This window comes from Phodopus roborovskii, unplaced genomic scaffold (genome assembly GCF_943737965.1).
Source record: "Phodopus roborovskii unplaced genomic scaffold, PHOROB, whole genome shotgun sequence".
Classification (NCBI taxonomy): Eukaryota; Metazoa; Chordata; class Mammalia; order Rodentia; family Cricetidae; genus Phodopus; species Phodopus roborovskii.
In genome coordinates, this window is record NW_026126482.1 from 13,620,825 (window position 1) to 13,642,352 (window position 21,528).

General features: G+C 44.5%; 1 protein-coding gene across 2 annotated transcripts; it reads left to right on the plus strand.

Moving 5' to 3' along the window:
- Positions 1-2,955: 2,955 nt before the first annotated feature.
- Positions 2,956-17,860, plus strand: Znf169 (zinc finger protein 169). 2 transcript variants are annotated; one of them, XM_051194322.1, is made up of 4 exons: positions 2,956-3,046; positions 10,286-10,412; positions 10,810-10,905; positions 15,482-17,860. In XM_051194322.1, the coding sequence occupies exons 1-4, from the start codon at positions 3,014-3,016 to the stop codon at positions 17,428-17,430; spliced, it is 2,205 nt and encodes a 734-aa protein (XP_051050279.1). In that variant the 5' UTR covers positions 2,956-3,013; the 3' UTR covers positions 17,431-17,860. The 2 variants fall into 2 exon arrangements, with proteins under 2 accessions (XP_051050279.1, XP_051050280.1); XM_051194323.1 differs by having other exon boundaries at positions 15,485-17,860.
- Positions 17,861-21,528: the final 3,668 nt, after the last annotated feature.

Consider the following 21,528-nt stretch of genomic DNA (forward strand, 5'->3'; position numbering starts at 1 on the left):
TATATTTTAAAAGTGCTTTGACTCTAAAATTTAAGTCTAAGGACAAGTTACTGGGGGAAAGGATTTCTATTTTTTTTCCCCACAGAAAATAAAAAGCTGTGGATTCCTTCCAGACTAACATGGTTTGATCAAGCAAGACCCCCTGAAACAGTGTCCCAGGTGATCCAACATTCAAAACAGTTGGGACAAGGCAGCCTTGCAGACTACAGCCAGGATTTCTGAGTCTTCTTAGGATCTCCATGACAGCATCCCCTACCAGCAGGAAGCAGTTTGGAAAGAACGACATCCAAATTCCCAAATATTGTCTGTAAATGTTTGTTTTCTTTTAAGTGGGGTTGGTTATAAATGATTAATGACCACAACCAATCTCTTTTTAAAGGTGAAAATGGTATTATGGTATAGATATGAATACTTCATTTTGGGATGGATTTTCATTTAGTGATAAAATTTAAGGTCAGTTTTGTAATATGTATATTTTTCTTCTTGTTTAGGTATTGTGTTTATATAGCTCATTTAAAAATTATAATTTAGTACAGATTTTAGATAGTTACCTATAATAATCAAAACTTTAGTTAAGCTTTACCTATAATTGTCAAAACTTATGGTTAAGTTAGTTAGGATTTCTAGATATACAGAGATGTATTTGAGATAAATAGACATTCTTCAAACCTTTCAAAGACCTATAGAATATGGCATTTAAAATGGTATAGGGTTTTTCTTAACAGTGAGGCACAGCTGCTCCTGGCAACACCACTTGCATCAGAAAGGAAGATGGACATTGAAGAAACTTGTTATGGAGTTTGCTTCCAATATGGGAAGACTAGCCATTTGGACAAGATACTGCTCTTGTCTGGACTGTTTGACTTTATGCTGTATAAACTGGACATGCAGGACCCATAGGAAAGTGACTGCTGATGCATGATGGACATTGCTACAGAGTTCCTGCTTCATGGAAGAGTCTGTCAGACAGTCTGCCAGACACAGTGAAAAGTGACTGACAGACGTGGACAGTTTAAAGTTTCCTGCTTTGCTGAGGAGTCTGCCAGACACACTATGGCCTATAGGCTGAAGATGAAACATTACAGAAGAACTTTGGGTGACTGACCAGGCGAGTTGTCTCTGTCATTTCTAGAGTTTATATATTATCCTTCTGTGGTCTTTGATGGAGTTGAAGACAGATAGTTATGGTTATAGTTTTCCTTAGTTAGGATTAAAGATAAGTTACATATAAGACTTTAGACTTACAAAGATAGGATAGATGATAGAATATTTTCTTTAAATCTTGCTAAATGTTAATGGACTAAATATTATTAGCTATGGTTCTTGTTTGATAACTGTTTTGTTATATATTTTGCTATGTTAAGGTTAAAACCCTTCTTTTTATTTAAACAGAAAAGAGGAGATGATGGGAGATGTCATTCTGTAAATATGTTTCTCTAATTGGTTAATGAATCAAGCCCTGTTGGCCAATAGGAAAGCAAGATAGGCGGGAGACAGAGGATTCAGGAAGTAGGAGGGAGGAGTTTCAAGATGTTGGACCAACAGGGTAGAACGCTGGCCCTCTCTCCGGTAAGATAAGACCATGTGGAAATATTTAGATTAATAGAAATGGGTTAATATTTAAGACAGAGCTAGCCAATGAGAAATGCTAGTAAAAGGCTAACAGCTTTTATCTATTGTATTATATCTAATACAGTGTCTCTGTGTGTTATTTGGGGCTGGCGCAGCTGTGAGACCAGGCCGGGAAAAACATACTCATAACACCTTTTAGCAGTTGAAAACTAGCCAGTAGAGATGATGCTTCCAGGCCAGAGCTAGCTTGGTTTCTTCATGTTCTGTGACTCAAATATGTGATGTCTTCAGCAATAGGGTCTTACCATCAAGTTTTGGAGGGTAACCAAAAGCAGTGACAATACCTGTAATGTTGGGGGAGTGTCTTTGAGACCTTACTGGTTAACAACTCCAAAAGAGGTAACCCATTCCTAGCAATGCACTTTTTCTTTATTAGTCTCTGGTATCTAGTGGTGATATTGTTATAGGATAACTTAATTTTAAACAAACATTCTATATCTATCATCTGTCTATTTTTCTATCAATCATCTATCTATCTACCTATCATCTATCAAGATATAGAGGCATCTATGGTAATTTTCACATGCTTTTTCCCTAAAAGGTCTATAGTGTTACTTAACCTTCTTTCTCAGGATTTACTATTTTTAAGTTTACAATATGAAGATATTGTAGTCATTCCCAGAAGTATAATAGCTCTAAAGTTCCATGGATTGATAACCTGTTCTGCACCCAGGCTTCACTTCAAAGTGTGGATATTTTTGGAATGGGCTCCTTTCTAAGAGCCCTGTGCCAGAGCCTGTTTGTGAGTCCAGCTGCTCCTGCATCCCCCAGGGCAAGTACCAGTTCTGGTTTGTCTCTTCAGAGTCACTTTGATCAAGGTTGTTGTAGAACACTATTCCCTGAGTCACCATCTCCATCAGAACAGTTCAGACTACCTGGAACAGAGTTCATTTGACTCAGTTTATGGGGGTGTGTTTCTAAGTTTGCTTCCCCTGCCCCCTGTCCTTTGTAAGTTGTCAGTGCTGACAGTGGTTGGTTTTGTTCTCCAGTGGCATGTTGACTCTTTGGTGTCTTTTCGTATGAATTTTAGACTTTTAAAGTATCTATAAAATAATACCCCAGGATTTTGTGCAGGATGATGGGTACTCTGAATTTATCCAGCTGTTGGAGGATGGAGGCTCCAGTACTCACCCAGGATGGGGTTTGACCTCATGACTGGCTCAGATCGGTGGATTCTCTTTACTGGTTAAGAATGGGCTGCAGAGATGCTCTGTAGCCTGCCAATCTCACCTCTGCCATGTCCCTCCTTGCTGCTGAATCAATTGGGAGACTAGGGTGTGAAGGGCCTTCTTCCTAAGTGCCTCTTTCTTTTCGTCTTGTTCCTCAGATTGGACTCTGCATGTAGACTCTTCTCTAGGGAGAGTGTTCTGGAGAGTGGGAGATGGCCCCAGGGCTCCTGACAACCAGAGACGAGGTAAGTCCTGCCATTTCTCCTGTCCCTTTGCCCTTTTCCTGTCTGCAGTCTTCCTTGTGGGCGTTAGGCAGTGCCTACTCCCATCTGGGAGGTCTGACCTGTCATACCTGGAGCTTCCTATAGAATTTCACAGTTATTAACTGCGATCATCACATGGCTAGCATGAGAACACAGGATATCTAGGCTTATGTACCTGGTGAATCCCAAGACATGAAAGATGTGTGTGAAGGCTGTGTCTGTGTCTCTGTGTGTGTCCATACACATGAAAGCCTGGAAGCCAGAAGTCAGCCTAGCTTATTTAATGAGTCTCAGACCTTGTTTCAAGAAACAAGGTAGGCAATACTTGAGAAATGGCAGCTGAGGTTTTATTCTGGCTGCCATATACATGTACATGCACCCCCATACATATGAAGTACATGAACACACACACACACACACACACACACACAGTCTGAATCACTTGCTTCTTTGACAACAAATCATTCTACACTTACTAGACAATGTAACAGCTTGATGTAACTCAGTGTAGTTAATATCAACCAACCAAACAGCTGCTAAAGAGCACTTTTGTTTTTAATATAGTAGTTACACAAATATTTATTCTCATTTTTGCTAACTGAGCTTTGCTTTGTGCTGCAAGTATATCAAGCATGAAATGTTTTTCAGAGAAGATCTAGATATTATCTGGGGTCAGATGGTAGATATTTACATATTCCTGAGGAAGATGAAAATGTTTGGTTTTGTCATTATCAGAAAGAAACCAAGGGATGTTACCCCCCCCCCCATTTGTCAAATCTTTTATACCTTTGTAGAGAATTTTGTTGTTGTTTTGTGTTTTCTTCAGACAGGCTTTCACCCCCTAGCCCTAAAACTCACTGTGTAGACCAGACTATTTTCAAATTCACAGAGATGTGCCTGCCTCTGTCTCTCAAGTGCTGGGATCAAAGGTGTGTGCCACCATATCTGGCCCCTAGAGTAGTGTTCATGGTCAACAATGGTTTTTAAAGTTGTATTTTCAGTTACTATATTGTATATCAGATCTGAATAACATAGAAAAATCTGAGCTATATACGTGTAACATGACTTTTTGCTTGAAAGTTGAATTATAACATTAAAGGGCTGTTCGTACAGGATGCTAGTTAATTAGAAATCAATTAATAGATTTTCAATAAACCTTAAGTGTTTTTTTTTAAGTCTGCTGCAAACTATGCCTTACAAACAATAATAAGTAACTGTAAATTCATTATGAAGTTCCCCATTTTAATAGAAGATTCACCATTGGAGTTTTAAATTTTAAAAATGAGGACTAGAGAGATGGCCCATGGTTCAGAGATGTGTTGGTCTTGCAAAGGACCTGGCATGGTGATTCACAACCATCAGTAACTTTCTCTTTTCAACTTTTATCAGTTATGCCTGTGCTGCACAGATAAACATACAGGCAAAACACTCAGACACATGAAAACAAACTAAATATATCTTTAAATATGTATCTGGATATAATTTATATACCATAAAGTTTCCCCATAAGAAATATTCAATTTAGTGGAATTTAGTATATTTTCAACTAGTACGTATCAGATTGCACAGCCTTTAACACCAAAATGTTTTCATCATTTTCCAAAGAAATCCTTTACTCACAGGAGTTATTCTATGCTATACTGTCTTCTCCCAGCTCCTGTTAACTACTGTCATTGTTTGAATAAGAATGGCTCCCATAGGCTCATAGATTTGAATGTTTGGTCTTTAGGGAGTACTACTTGACAGGGAGTAAGAGGTATGGCCTTGTTGGAATTGGTGTCACCTTGTTAGAGGAAGTGTGTCACTGGGGTGGGCTTTGAGGTTTCAAATGCTTAAGCCAGACACATTCTTTCTCTCTCCCTTCCTGCTGCCTGCTGCCCTAGATGTAGAGCCCTCCGCTACCTCTCCAGCGTCTGCATGCCACCATGCTTCCCACTGTAAGGAGTACGGTTTTTCTGCCTGCCGCCGCTGGTCTTGTCCCGCCGCCGCGCCAGCCCCAATTAATACACTGAGACTCTGTATTAGATATAATTCTGTTGGCCTGGTTACTTGTTTCTTATCGGCTAGCCCTATCTTAATTATTAACCCATTTCTGCTGATCTATGTATTTCTCTTACTGGGGAGCCAGCGGCATACTGCTTTCTCCCGACTCTCCATCTTGGCTCCTCCTTACTACTTCCTCTTTCTTCCTTGTCTCCTAGTCCCTCCTATCTTTCTTTCCTATTGGCCAGTAGTGCTTTATTATTAACCAGTATGAGAAACATATATACATAATGGCATCTCCCATCATCCCACCATGATAACGGGACAAAACTTCTGAACCCAGGCCCAATTAAATGTATTTTTTTTAAAAATAAGAGTTGCCATGGTCATAGTGTCTCTTCACAGCAATAGAAACCCTAAAACAGAAGTTGGTATGAGGGACTGAGGTATTTCTGTGACAGGCCTGACCATGCTTTTGTTTAGAGGAATGTGGACTTTGGATTAGAAAAAGCAGTTGAATGCTTTAAAAAGCTGATGCTTAGTGGCCAGAGAGTGCCATAATATTTTCAAATATCTACCTGCCCTTAAATTGTCTGTCTGCTAAGTGGTTGTGAGGAAACTTAGCACACATAGAGCTAAGGGAGCCACAGACAGGAAACCAAAAGAATTCAAGTCAACTTATGTATTGGCAAGTAGAGAATTCAGTAAAGAAAAACTATGAAAAGAAAGAATACAGAAATTCTAGAGCTGTAAAACATAATAACTCTTGTAAAAATTAAATCAAAGTAGTTCAGCAGTGTATTGGGTAGATGTACTAAGACTGGAGATACTTCAACTGAGTATCTATTCTAAAGAGCAAAGAAAGCAAGAGAAGATAAATAAATAAACAAATGGAGCCATAGGGCCCCATCAGATGTACTGATGCACACAGTGGAAACTGAAGAAAAGATACAAAGAAGATGCAAAGGAATGATTTCTAGAAAGTCTTTGAAAGAAGATCTGTTTATCTAACAAGACGCCAAGATTAACATTTAAAGAGAAAAAAAAAATCTGCACCATGATTTTAATACTGTCAAAACCCAAAGACAGAACTTTGGAAGCAGTTAAATGATAGGTGATTCATTTCTCACAAGAGAGCAGTATGACTAAGATAATTGAGCCTACCAAATAGGTAAGGAAGGACTAAGATTATCTCTTCACTGGAAACCTGAACCAGTATCTTAAAACTGTGGAATACTTTTTGGTAGTTTAAATGTTTGCCCCAAGATTCACATGTGGAAAAAAGGATCTTGGGAAGTAATTAAAGTCATGGGGGCAGAACATGTATATAAGAGTAAGTATATAACGGGCCTAAAGGGAACTAATTTGGCCCTTCATTGCTCCTTTGTCTTGTCTTCCTCTGAGGACATCTGAGGTATCCCCTGTGGAGGATATGATACCATCTTAGAAACAGACCAAGACCTCCACAACACTTCCAGTTGCTTTCTAGAGCCTCCTGAGCTGAATAACATTCCCACAGAAAAAAGATGGTTGCAGTTAGTATAAGTATTACGGCTCTGAAGGGAAAGGTACCCTAGCAGTTAGAAGCCAATGAATGCTTACAAGTGTTACAGCTCTAAAGGTATCTGAGTAGTCTAAAGGTATCTGAGCCAAGGAATACTTACAGCTCAGAAGAGAAAGGTATCCAACATAAGTGTTACAGCTCTGTTCCAGTTAGGGACCGTTTCCCCAGCAAAGTGTTACAGTCCTTGCTCCAGGAAAGGTTTCCCTAATGCAAGTGTTATAACTCTTGCAGGGGAGGGTCTTCCCAGTGAGGTTGTAGTACTCTGCTCTGCTCTGGAGAAATGATACAGTTCTGCTTAGCTTCCCTGGAGTGTAACAGTTCTGCTCCAGCAAGAAAAAAAGTTTCTCCAGCCAAAGTGAATGCTGTTACATTTCTGCTCTGCTCAGCTCTAGTGAAAGAAAGTCATTACCACAAATCCAACTCAAGAGATTTATTGTGAGGGAGGAATCCAGGAGAGTGGCTGCCTCTGCCAGGATGTAAAAAAGGCAGCCCTAAACTGAACAAGTACAAGACTTATACAGGGTTTTCTATGGGTGGAGTTTTCCAAGGTGGAGATTTTCAGGGTTGGGATTGGTAGGATTTCAATCCCCGAGCTTGAGACAAGCTCAGAGATTGGTTGGTTTTCGTGTCCAGGGATTGGTTGATTTTCAGTCCCTGAGTTGGTTGGGGGCAGAGTGTGTCCCCTGACTCTGGTCTCAGGGCCAGGGTGGTTTTCATTAGTCCCTTTTACATTACAGTTAGTAAGTCCAGCAAAGTCAGATGCTGCAGTGTGTACAATCAACACACAAAATCCACTTCTACTTACATCTTACCAGTGATCTCTCTGGACGAGAATAATTAAAAAAGAAACATAGTACCTTTAAAACCACACCAAACATTTCTTGGTAATAAATTTAACCAAGAAAACCAAAGATTTGTTCATGAAAACATTTCTGGGAAAAAAAAAAAGAAGACCCCAAGAAATAGAAAGACTTTTTGTTTATAGCTATGGCACCCTGATCCCAGACTGTTCAGGGAAGCTAAGCAGGGTTGGGCCTGTTTGGTGCTTGGATGGGAGAAGGCTTTCCATGCTTGGGATTAGATGATAGTAACACCTAAAGTGATCCAAAGGTTCAACTAATTCTCATCAAAGCGCCAATGACTTTACTGTAGAATTCTACCACACATTAAAAGACTTACCATACACGTTGTACCCCACCCCCCAAAAAATAGAAGGGTAGGGAACACTTAAAATTCCCTTTATGGAGCAAGTATTATCCTGATACCCAAAGTAGACAAGTCCAGTTCCAAAGAAGGTTAAAGGCCATCATGCAATGAAACATCCACCTGATACTCCTTGTTAAGTTGTGGGAATAAATGCATGCTGTCTTATTATAAAGTTTACCGTTCTTACTGTTTCAAATGAACAGCTCAGTGGCATCAGGTGCATTCACAGTGCTGTGTAACCATCACCATCATATAAAAGAGGCACAGCATTTCTCCTTTTGTGACTGGAATATTTCAGTTGGCATAACATCTCTTTTTGGCATAATATTTCCAAGGCTCAGTCTAAAAAACACATATCAGAATTTCCTTTTTAATGTCTGTATATATTACACTTCACTTCCCCGTTCACCATCAGTTGATAGCCATCTGGGGTTTTTCCACCTTTAGGCTTCTGTGAACAGTACTGTTAGGAACATTGTTCTGCAGTGTTCTCAGTCTGTGCTTCTGATTTTGGGGGTCTATGTACACACAGATGGAATTGTTGGATAACATGGTAATTGTACTATCAAATTGTTTTCTATAGAAATGTCATCATTTTGTGTCCCTGCCAGCAGTGTGCAAAGTTTGCCATCTCCATACACTTTCGTGACCGTTTCCTTGATTTTTGATAGTAGCTATCCTAATGTTTGCCCGTTAATGGTGAAAAACTGAATCGTTCTTTATTAAGACTGAGGACAAGCATTGAAATGTTTATTTTCTCTACTCGTTCAATGTAATGCGAAAAGTTCTAGATTGAGCAAAGAAAGCAAGAAAAAAGAGGTGAAGACAAAGATCATTAACTAAGAACTAAAGCTGTTCTTATTCCCTTGGGACATGATGGTCCCTATAGAAAATCTGTAGGAACTTAGCAGAAAAACTCTTTAGGGCTACTGAGTGAGTTCTGCCGGGTTGCACACAAACAACTGTATCACATTGTAGTGAGATGTTCACTCTGTCCACACCTGTGGCACCGACCACGCCCATTGGGGGTGGGGACAGGGGTGGATGTTACCTGGGGGAACTAGGTCTGAGGAGTTCCTCCAAAATGCAATGCCATCAAGATCACACACACACAACATACTGAAATTCTGAAGTGTAACATAATAAAAAGTTTGTACGATTTTTTTCTGTTTGTTTTTTGAGACAGGGTTTCACTGTGTAACAGTCCTAGTTGTCCTAGAACTCACTTTGTAGACCAGGCTGGCCTTGAACTCACAGAGATCTGCCTGCCTCTGCCTCCTGAGTTCTGGGATTAAAGGCATGCCTGGCTACCTTGTAGGATCATAATCTTTGGAATTACATTTTGTGAAAGAAATAACAACACACACACACACACACACACACACACACACACACACACACACAGAGTAAGGACTGGAAGATTGGACATTAATAAAGAGGTCAATTTTCACCATATGGATACACATGGCTCTGGCTACATTTGTATCACCTTGACACAAGCTGTAGTCATCTGGGAGGAGGAAACCTCTTGAGAAAGTGCCTCCAGGATGGGGCTGTGGGTGCTAGAGTGCATTTGCTTGATTGGTGATTGATGGCAGGGGCCCAGCCCGTTGTGGGTGGTGCCACCCCTGGACTGGATGGTCCTGGGTTCTATGGCAGTGTGGACTAGGTAGGCAATGAGGAGAGGAGCAAGCCAGTACGCAGCACCCCCCCCCCCCCATGGCCTCTGCATCAGGTCTTGCCTCAAGGTTGCTGCCCGGTTTGAGTTCCTGTCTTGGCTTCCTTCAGCGATGGACTGTAATATGGAAGTGTAAGCCAGAGAAACCCTTTCCTACCCATCTTGATTTTTGGGCATGGTGTTTCATCGTATCAATACAAACCCTAACTAAGATGCATGGTAAACAGAAATTCTGGTAAAGTTATAACAACTTTTGTTGTTTATAGTAGTCATATGTATGTATGTATGTACATACATACACATGATTACTATAAAATTTGTATAGGAAGACGCGGGGTGTTTTAAAATAGCTAAAGTAACTATTTAAGTGAAGTTTATTGGTTGTGTGTATATATCTAACCCCAGCTACTCAGGAAGCTGAGGTAGGGGAGTTGGAAGTTGAGCTAGCATGGACAGCATAGCAAGAGCCCCTTCGAATCCAGTAAATAAAGCAGAAGGAGTCATTCTTCTTGATTTCATGTCCTGCTATATAGCTGCAATAATTAAAACTGTTTTTGTTTTGGTCTTGTATATGCCTAGATAGGAAACCCCTCATTTCTAGGTTCCATGTATGGAACTGGCATCCATATATGGAAGGAGTTGTCTCCAACATACAAAAACAAGGTTCTGGGTAAAAGTAGGGGCCATAAACTCCGTGTAGTTGCACCAGATCACCGCGTTATTACTGCCTTGGTTCTGGATAGTGACTTAAACTGGTTCTTCCATGAGCAGGAATGTGTTTTTGTTATAGGCATTAATGGCTTTCCATGACGTGGCTGTGGCCTTCAACCAGATGGAGTGGGAGCTGTTGAGTCCTTCTCAGAGGCTCCTGTACAGGGATGTGATGCTGGAGAATTATAGCCACCTGGTCTCCCTGGGTAAGGCTGTCCTGTTTCAGGCCCAAGTTTACCCGTGGGCATCTTAAACGTCTGTGTAGCAGCCAACGTGTTCTGTTCTTAGATAGAATGTCCATATTTTGTAGAGAAGGTGTGTGTGTGTGTGTGTGTGTGTGTGTGTGTTTGCAATGACTGCAATATATTTCTAGGCTGCACTCTTCAAATATGGGAGGAGCTTTACTCAAGCACAGGGCATGAACACCCTGCTTTGACCCAGGATCCCCTGCTCTTGCTCAGTCCTTCTCATTGTCTGATATTATTTCCCCATCTCTGTACTTCTCTTCTGGGTGTTTGACATTTCCTACACTGGCCTGGAGTTCTGTTGTAGCCTTTTAAGCTACTAGCCTAAGGTCTCTTTGGTTTGGTTTCTTGCCAATAGGAATTGCATTTGCCAAACCCAAACTCATCACACAGCTGGAACAAGGGGCAGAACCCTGGAGAGATGGCAGTGAATGCCTTCTGGACCTTTGTCTAGGTAAGTGGGCAGGTGATGAGGGTACAGGGCATTGAGGTGCTCCGGAGCATGCTAAGGAGAGCTCTTCTCCCTGGGCCCCAGGTAAGGCTGTGAAACGTTCCTTCCACCTCCCTCCTTCCCTCCCTCTCTTCTCTCTCCCTCCCTTCCCCTTCTAACCCCTCTCCTCCTATCCTCCTCCCCTTCCTCTCCCTTCCTGTCTCCCTCCCTCCCTCCCTTGCTTGCCTGGAGAGGGCTCCCTTGGAGGTCTACCTCAGCAGGGTACCTGCTGAATGCTCTTCAATTTCTGTCTGTGACCCAGCAGCTGCTGTAAATCACACCTGTCGTGGTTTAATTAAGATTACAGCAAAATGTGAAGATCTGTAGCAATCTGTCAGCCCTGTGGGCTAGGAGCCCATTGCCCACCAGGGGGCAGGCTTGCTCCTTCTCAGACTGGCCTGCTTTCCCACCTCTGGTCACAGGTGCCTACCTTTGTGCTTTTATCCTGCCCCTGTGGGTCCTTCGGAATACCACATTATTTTGCATGTTTGTAAATTTTTTCAATCATAGTGTGTCACCCCCCCCCCAATTCCTGGCAATTAAATAATGTCACTCTACAATTAGCAAAAAAAAAAAAAAATCCTGGATCAGGAGCATTTGAAAGATGAAAAAAAAAATAATAAAGGGAACAAAAATGGCACCACAGTAGAGTGTTATTTACGTATAAGATTTTTGCAGTCATATTGATGATTAAATCACAAGTTTACCTTTAAAGAGAAAAAGGTATGATAAGAGTATGAGACCTAAAGTCTTATCATAAGTAAGATAAGGAGATCTAAATGAAGGTGACATTCTCTGTACTCCTAGGGTAAAATGTCTACAGGTATACTGTGGTGCTTTCCTTCATGTGGACTTTTCTTTGTGCCTTGTGTGTTAGGTTTAGGAGATTTCTGTTCTACCACTAACAGAAGGAGGAGTGGGGTGATAGGAAGACACATGCCGTTAATGCTTAAGGGTCGCAAATATTCCTCTTGGATTTGTTCAGCTCTCAGGCTGACAGGGGCAATGGCCAGGTCTCCCACCAACGTGAGGCAGGGGTTCCATTCCTAGAACTCTGCCAAGCCCCTTCCCGTGCCATCAGCCAGGGGTAGAATGCCTCCCGCAAGCATGTGTGGAAGTCCAGTTACTCCCTGAGTTTGGGAACTTCACTGTCCGCTGTGGAAGTGACCTTGGTTTGATTTGGGGGTCGTTCTCTTCTTTTTGAAGCGTGTTGACATCAGAACAGCTCTGCTAAAGATTAGATACTAAAGAACCAAATTAGTAAGCGAGCTGAGCAGACAATCCTCAAAGGAAGAAATACAAGTGAACAGTAAAGGTGTGAAGAAGTGTTCACCGTCTTTAGCCATCAGGGAGGTGCAAACTAAATCTGCTTTGCGATTCCACCTCACGCACCCCCATCTTAATGGTCCTCCATAGTCAAAACAAAACAAAACAAAAACCAAGCGCAAGTGAGGATGGGGGAAGGGAACTTCCGCATACCACCAGTGAGAGTGTAAACAAAAGCGGCTCCTATGGAAACCAGTTGACAACGCGTCCTCAAGAAACTAAAAGCAGAAGTATGTGTGACTCAGCTCTGTCACACCTAGGTATATATGGAAAGGATTTGCAGGCGAATGAATGCCGCTGGGAATCATGTTCACAAAATAAGCCAGAGTTAAAAGACAAATAGGGTATTCCTTCTTCTCATATATGGAACCGAGGCTTACAATTCTCTTTTTCTCTCAACTCCCGTGTGTGTGTGTGTGTGTGTGTGTGTGTGTGTGTGTGTGTGTGTGTGTCTGTGTGTGCGCGTGTGTGTGTGCGTGCGTGTCTGTGTGTGTGTGTGGTGTGAGACAAAGCTTAACAGGGCATCAATCTGAAAGGTGAGGGTGAGGAGGACACTTAAGGGAAGTAGGAAATAGGGAAGGTAGTGGAACATATGTAATAAGAAAGCAGAAGCTGGAAGGAAGAACCAGCTAGAGAGGGGAGAGGGGAGTCAGTGGGGGAGGAAAGGAGAGGGACAGTGACATACATGTGTGAAGACATGAAGGTGCCACAATGAAAAACCCTAACCTGAAAAACCTGTAATACTCAACAAGTAAGTGCTTGTAGCCAGAGCTGTAGAATCCAAGAAGTATGACTGCCTTCCTTCATTCTATCCTGTTCTCTTTTGGTCCCAAGTGCAGCGCTTCTGATGCTATAATCCCGTGTCTGCTGTAGGCTTCTGCAATTATGTGTGGTTACAGTGTGCATAAAAGGCTGTTTAGTGACACTCCTAGTGTTCTCTGTAGGACAAGCTTTCTCATCTTCCCGGTATGCACAAGCTGAGGATTTTATCTTTTTCTTAACAATCCAATTGATTTCTTCTTGCATTTTTCATTATGTGGCAAGGACAACCCAAGCTGCAACTTTAATACTTTGCTTAGAAGTCTTGTCAGCTAAATATTTCCCTGTGCCTAAGTGCTACTCTTCCACAAAAACTGGAGTACGGCTCAGAAACTTGTTTTCCACATTCCCTTCCATCATTCCCTTTAGTGGCAATCTGGGCCCTTTTAGCATGTACATCACAACTCCCTAGCTTCTGTCACCCAGTTCTGAAGCAATTGCTGTATTTTCCCATGTGACGGGAACATGTACTTGTTGGTACCAAACATCTCTTCTCTTCAGCAGGACAGCACCAGTCCCGGTAGGATGGAGGTGTTCCCAGCCGTAGGGGATAGGCTCACACAGTTATGGAGGCTAACAGTCCTCACAGTTTGTGAGCTGAATTAGAACCCATTTCCTGAGGAGAAACTGACCTCAGTGGGACAGCTAGCTTTTCCAGTTTGGAAGAGCACGAGGAACAGCATTAATAAATGTCAGGAAGAAGCTGCTCAGCTATCTGGGATGGCCAGGAGCTATCTGGGATGGCCAGGAGCTATGTGGGACGGCCAGGAGCTATGTGGGACGGCCAGGAGCTATCTGGGACGGCCAGGAGCTATGTGGGACGGCCAGGAGCTATGTGGGACGGCCAGGAGCTATCTGGGACGGCCAGGAGCTATCTGGGACGGCCAGGAGCTATCTGGGACGGCCAGGAGCTATGTGGGACGGCCAGCCAGCTCATTGATTCTTCTCTTAGGAAAAACAACTGTGGAACATAGGTGCTGGGAAAGCTGCTTCATGGTAGGTATGCTTCTTTCCCCCAAGTCTTTATCGGCCATTTATCTTATCTCCCACCCTCTTTCTGCTCCCCAAACCATCTACTCCTCCTTTCCTATTAGGAAAGGCCAGGCCTCCCATGGGAGTCAACAAAACAGGGCATATCAGGTTGCAGTAAGACTAAGCACCTCCCCGTGTATTAAGGCCGGGTGAGGTGACCCAGTTTGAGGAGTAGGGTCCCAAAAGCCAGTAAAAGAGTCAGAGCCAGCCCCTGCTCCCACTGTTAGGAGCCCCACAGGAGGACCAAGCTACACAACTGTCACATATATAACAGTGTGCCTAGGGCAGCCCCATGCGGCCTCCCTGGTTGTTGGTTCAGTCTCTGTGAGCCCCTGTGAGCCCCTGTTATGATTCTGTGGGTTTTCTTGTGGTGTCCTTGACCCCTCTGGATGCTAAACCATTGTTTTAGGTCAGACAAGTCGCTGGTGTGGATCAGGGCTTGGGGACGTTCTCTAGCACAAGGTCTACAGTGTGTGTTTTAGACATCATGGATGTGCTCCCTGTAGTGACTCCTCATGTATGGAACTGTGAAAGGAGGTGTAAGTGGTACATTAATAATTTACTGTGGCCCAACTACGTGTGCAACAGTTGCCAGACCTAGTGCCTAGTGCCGATGGTTCATGAAATATGTCACACGTTGTGTTGGTCAGACAGATTCAGGTAGGTCTAGAAATCCGGACCATTCTGAGTCCTCAGTCAGAGCTGATTGGATTTTATAGTCAGCCCCACTAGACAAGAACCAATAATAATGAGACAGCTATACTGACTTATTATCTCCTAGGCAAGTACTGTTATTAGAGAGAGGGGAACATTTCTCTTTTGTGACTTGAAAACCCAAGGAAGTCCTGGATTAATTAGGTCACTTAGAGCCAGATCCCTTTAAGCAGTTACAGGTCTAGACCATGGCACACCTCCCTCCACTGCCGAATCTCTGTTTGCTGATAAGAGAGGCCCAGCTTGTTTTCCTTGTTTGCCTATGGGTGAGGGATCATTCTGTTTAATATCACACCTGGGTCTCCAACATTATTTTATACTGCCTCTCCTGGCTGGGGAAACCTTGAAGCCATCTACTTGAAATTAGTCATTTTCTAATAGAACAATCAATGAAGAAATACCTCATTGTGTAAAAGGAAGTATTTGTGGATGTTGGTTCCATAATTAGTAACTGATTGCAATAGTTTACAAAGCTGGCACTGTCCCTGAAACTTTTCAGTGTCCCAGTTTCCAGACATTCAGAGCTGTGTGAAGGCTGTTCGCAGCAGAGTATGAAGACAGGCCTGCAAAGGGAGTGTGTTGAGTGTCTGAGGAGTTAAGTTACTTTTGGGGAAGGGCATCTCTGAATCTCACCATGCTTTCTCTCTAGCAGAACCCAGGACAGAATTAGAGCCCCGCCTCTCCTGCCCGATAGCCTTTGCTAGTCCGGAAGTCCTCAGAGTGTGTGTGCTGAGTGGACACCCCCCAGAGACTTTCCCAAGCCCACCAGCCAGCAGCGACCTCCAGCTGGAAGCTCCCGGCGGTTCTAGCAGTAAAGAGGAGGACAACAGCGATGCTCTGTTTCAGGGATCGAGTCCAGTGAGGACCCTGAAGACATTCTTTAGCCCATGTCAGGGTCAGGCAGTGTACTGGGTAGAAGGCAACAGGAAACAAACAGACCTTGGCCTGGCCTCAGAAGGGATCCCTGAGAATGCATGCACAGCATTGACGGGATCTCACGAGTCAGCATCTGGAACAATCATGCATGGAGCATTTCCACTGGGGCTTAATGATGCCACAAGCCTGTTCAGCCCTCAGAGGCATCAGGGATATCCCGACTGCGGAGGAGGCTTTTGCCAGAGGTCAGACCTCATGAAGCCCCAGAGACTGCACGGAGGGGAAAAGCCTTACTCGTGTGCCGAATGTGGGCACCAGTTTACCCAGAAGGCCTCTCTCACGGTCCATCAGAGGAAACACTCCGGAGAGAAGCCATATGTGTGTGGGGAGTGTGGGCGAGGCTTCATGTATGTATCCTCTCTCAACAACCACAAGAAGATCATTCACTCCGGTGAGAGCCCCCTTGTATGTACGGAGTGCGGGCGAGGCTTCCGCCAGAAGGTAGACCTCCTCCTTCACCAGAGGACTCACCTGGACACAAAGCCCTTCGTGTGTCCGGAGTGCGGGAAGGGCTTTTGCCGAAAGGCCTCGCTGTTACAACACAGGTGGAGCGCTCACTCGGGCGACAACCCCTTCCTGTGCTCGGTGTGCGGGCGTGGCTTCAGGCTGCTCTCAAGGCTCCTCACTCACCAGGTCACACACTCCGGGGAGAAACCCTACGTTTGTGCTGACTGCGGGCAACGCTTTGGCCAAAAGGGCACGCTCATCCGACACCAGAAGACACACACCGGGGAGAAACCTCACGTCTGTCGCCAGTGTGGCTGGGGTTTCACCCAGAAGGTCAACCTCATCAGACACCAGAGGACTCACACAGAGGAAAAGCCTTACCTGTGCCCCGAGTGTGGGCAAGCCTTTGAGTTCAAGTCACTCCTCACCAGGCACCAGAAGACACACATGGGGGAGAAGCCCTATGTGTGTGCCCAGTGTGGCAGGGGCTTTAGCCAGAAGTTCAACCTCATCGGGCACCAGAGGATCCACACAGGGGAGCTGCCTTTCCTGTGCCCTGAGTGTGGGCGTGGGTTTGTAAAGCAGGCCACGCTGATCCGACACCAGAGGACCCATGCACGTTGGGAGAAGCCTTACCAGTGCCCCGAGTGTGGGCGAGCGTTCGAGTTCAAGTCACTCCTCACCAGGCACCAGAAGATCCACACGGGGGAGAAGCCCTATGTGTGTGCCCAGTGTGGCAGGGGCTTTAGCCAGAAGTTCAACCTCATCGGGCACCAGAAGACACACACCGGGGAGAAGCCGTACGTGTGCTCCCAGTGTGGCCAGAGTTTTAGGCAGAAGTTCAACCTAATCAGGCACCAGAGGATTCATACAGGGGAGAAGCCCTTCCTGTGCGCCGAGTGTGGGCATGCGTTTGGGAAGAAGGTCTCTCTCATCAGACACCAGAGGACCCACGGAGAGGAGAAGCCGTACCGGTGCCCCGAGTGTGGACGAGCTTTCGAGTTCAAGTCACTCCTCATCAGGCACCAGAAGACGCACACGGGAGAGAAGCCCTATGTGTGTGCCCAGTGTGGCAAGGCCTTTAGCCAGAAGTTCAACCTCATCGGGCACCAGAGGATCCACACAGGGGAGAAGCCGTACCCGTGCCCCCAGTGCGGGCGTGCCTTTGGCTTTAAGTCTCTCCTCACCCGACACCAGAGGACACATTCGAAGTAGGAGCTCTATGTAAACAGCGTGTGTGGGTAGAGCCTGTATGCAACGTCACACTCATCTCTAACTGGAGGACTCAGGCCAGTTCACAGAGAAGCCATTTGTTTTGGGTGTGGCTTCGGCTTTAACTCTGCCCTCATTGTACACCAGCAGACCCACTCTGGGAAGAAGCCGTGTGTGTGTGTGTGTGTGTGTGTGTGTGTGTGTGTGTGTGTGCACGCGCGCGCGCGCGTGCAGGAATTGCGGGTGGCTTCAAGCAGAAGTCTCACCACCGCAGACACAGGAGAACCAAGTGTGGCCAACAGCTCCTAGCCTGAGAAGTGTTTGCCCGTCTTGTTCCTCCCTTTGTCCAGGAGCACGAAGCTGGCAGAACTCACTCGTGAATGTTCCGTTTTCCGGAAATGGGATGGGGGAAAGTCCTTGCTTGCTCATGAAATTGGTCTACGGTTTACTTTCTTCAGCTAGCAGTGCTAGCTTTCTAGGGCTCCCTAACAAAATACTCAGACTGTATGCCTTAGGCAAAAGAAATTTACTTTGCCCTATACGAGGAGCCTGGGAGTCGTCTCTCAGACTGGCTGAGGTGTGGCTCCTGCCTCACCTCTCTTTAGCTGGTGGGATGGCTTCCTGGCGTGCCGTCTCCTTTGCGCATGATTTCCTGGTGCCTGTCCTCCCAGATAGGGCCACACCACAGGACTTGTTCACCTTTGGTTACTTCTTTAAATGTCCTGTTCCACATCGCATCACATTGGAGGTAAGGCGTCAGTGTTTACATTGTGGGGAATATGATTCAGTCCACAGCTGGCTCTCCCCACGACACTAGAGTGCTATTTGGACATACAGAATACATTTGTGCCATCCCCAGACTCAAGCCGGTAACTCATTTCAGCATCAGCTCTAGATTGAAAATCTATAAATACCTAAATCATGGGTGAGGCTTTAAGTCCAGTGCACTTGTAAGCCATATTTCCATCTGCAATCCTAGGAAATCCAATATGGATTTTGCTTCCAAATTCCAATGGCCAGACAGACACAGGCTAGGCGTTCTTATTCCAAAAGGGAAACATTGGGAAGACCCAAGGAGTGATGGGTCCCAATGTCAGCTACAAACCTAGCAAGGCAAAATCTATAGGGCCATAAGTCTCAAGAATAATGTTTGACTCAATGTTCTGTCCCCTGTCCCACAAGGATGGCGAGTAATATTGTTTCCCTAGCTCTGAACAATGGTTTCTGAGCCATGGACACTGAGGAGACACATTTGACCTCACTCCAGACCTGTTCTCTCTGGCCTCTGGTCAGAGTAGTTACCCTGATACATGAATCCTATTTGGAACTACATTCCCCGAATTTTCTTTTCTTTTTCCCTCCCTCTCCTCTCCTCTCCTCTCTCTTAATATATAAATCAAGCTGGACTTAGTTTACAGAGCTGCACCTGCCTCTGCCTCCCTCGTGCTGGGATTAAGGGTGTGGGCCACCACACCAAGTTCTTTCCTTTTCAAGAAGATGAACACATGCTCACAACTTGGAGTTCAACAAATATTTTTTTCTTTTTTAAAGGTTTATATATTGTGTATACAGTGTTCTGTCTGCATGTAACCCTGCAGCTCAGAAGAGGGCACCAGATCTCATTACAGATGGTTGCGAGCCATCATGTGGTTACTGGGACTTGAACTCAGGACCTCTGGAAGATCAGCTAGTGTTCTTAACCACCGAGCTGTCTCTCCAGCCCCCTAATATTTTCTTAGAATTTCAGAAACCCTAAAGTCTGTCTTCATTTTTGCCCCAATCTCTCTGCTGGTCCACCCAGGCTAGAAGGTGCTGGGTGAGATGCCTGATTGGCTTTGTGGTTCACACTCACATTAATTGCTTTAAAAAACGATTTCCAATGTTTTCCTCAAAACACACTTTTAGGGCTTAATACAAACAAACAAAAAACAACAACAAAAACAAAACTGTATGAGTAAGGGGAGAATTTTCCAAGTTTTAAAGTTGTAACCATTTTTTTTCTCAATAATTCCATGAATTTATTTCTGTCCTTATGTTTTGCTAGATGCAACAAGGGCAAATAAGGCCATAGTTTGGTCATCTGTGTAGAAATCTCATCTGAGTATTTTGTATTACATTACTTAAGATTTTTATCTCCATTTGGGGCCATAAGATGGCTCAGCAGGTACAGGCATGTGACACAGAGGCCTGAGGACCTGTGTTTGATCCCTGGAATCTACATAGAAGGAGAGAACCAAATCCAGAAAATTAGTCTCTGACCTCCACACATGTGCTGTGGCAATATGCACTCCCAGTAATGATGATAATAAACACTCCATTCTGCAAAACATTAGGATTCAATTCAGCCAGGTCCCTTGCCACTATATAGCAAGGATACCAGATTTTTTTTCATTTATTTTACATACTGACCACAGTTTCTCCTCTTATTTCCTCCTCCTGACTCTCATCCATCCCTCTTCTTATCCACTCTTCCTCCTCCTTTGAGAAAGGGAGGGGCTTCTCATGGGTTTGAACAAAGCATGACCCATCAGGTTGAGGAAGGACCAAGCTCCTTCCCCTGCATCAAGGCTGGGTAATACAGCATGGGGCACAGGTTTCCAAGAGCCAGCCAAGCACCGGGGACAGGTCCTGATCTGCTAGGAGCCACTGTCACACACATGCAGAGGGCCTAGGTTGGTCCCACTCAGACTTTCTAACTATTGGTTCAGAGTCCATGTGCTCCCCATAGCTCAGGTCCCATTTCCCACCCCTCCCCATCCAGTTTACCCAGGAGATCTCTTCTATTTCTGCTTCCCAGGGAAATCCACGCATCCCTCTTTGGGCCTTCTTTGTTATCTAGCCTCTATGGGGCTGTGGATTTTAGGCCGATAATCCCGTACTTTACTCCCAATAAAGGATACCAATTTTTAGTACCAAAAATTAATTAAGTGTGCCTGGCTCCTGAGGCCTCATCAGGATCAGCTTACACATACACCTCAAATGGGTCTAGCTAGCTGTCACATGTTACACAGATGCTAGCCACTAACGCATTTTTAGGTTTGTTGTGAAAACACCTGACTAAAATCTGTATTAGTTAGGGTTACCATAGGACTTCCCAGGTTCTTCCTCTTCCCTCCCCCCATTCTTACCCCAAACCTCAAACCTTCCTGCCTTTATTCTTATTTTGAAACAGGGTCTCATGTAGCCCAGGGAGGCCTTGAACTCACTATGTAGTCGGACTGGCTTAACCTGATTCTTTTACCTGTACTCCCCAGTGCTGGGTTACAAGTATGAGCTACCATGCCCAGCCTTTCCAGACTTAGAAGGACATTTCATATTGGATTAGGACCACACACATATATTTCTGGACCTCTTTACTGTTCTGTCTCCAAATACAGTCACATCACCAGAGCTTTAATACACAAATGGGCTTGGAGTGGGACACAGTTCACTACAACAGTATTCCCTCTGCATCTGCAAAAGTTGACTGGCTATCAGTTCCCGCATAAGAGGTGTACGTGACCATTCATTTCACTTCTTCAGAGTGGTAAAGATGACAGAAACCACTGGTAAGTGTTCTGCTTTTCTGATGGGGAGGGAGGAAGGTTGCATTTTCTCACTGCCCACGAGATAGTTGACTGCTGTTTACACCACAGCTTTCTGTGCTTTATAAACTTTTCTTTAAATAAACTGGTTCTCTACAAAGCTGCACACCCAGGCATGGGCCATGTTGTAATCTACTGTGGAGAATTCCAGGGTATCCAACCTTTGGGAGCCATGGAGGATTTCACTGCGCGTTTATTCTGGATTCTGTCTGTTTAAAGTGAGTAGTATTGTTGTCTTGGACCTCACTGTTCAGAAGGTCCTCCAGTGTCTGTGATGAGAGGGCTTCTCACTGCACAGGTGGCCTTTCTAACACAGACTCAGGGTATTTGTATTTATTGTGTCTCTGCATCTCAGAGGCCCATCTTGTTTAGCTGTGCCCATATGGCGGTGATCCATTCCTGGCTGTCACACCCTTCAGTCACAAGCTTCATCCACCAGCCAGGGGTTTATGATCTGAGGCCACCACCTTCATATCTATCACAAGGCAATGCTTCCTTAGCCCAAATGCCCCAACCC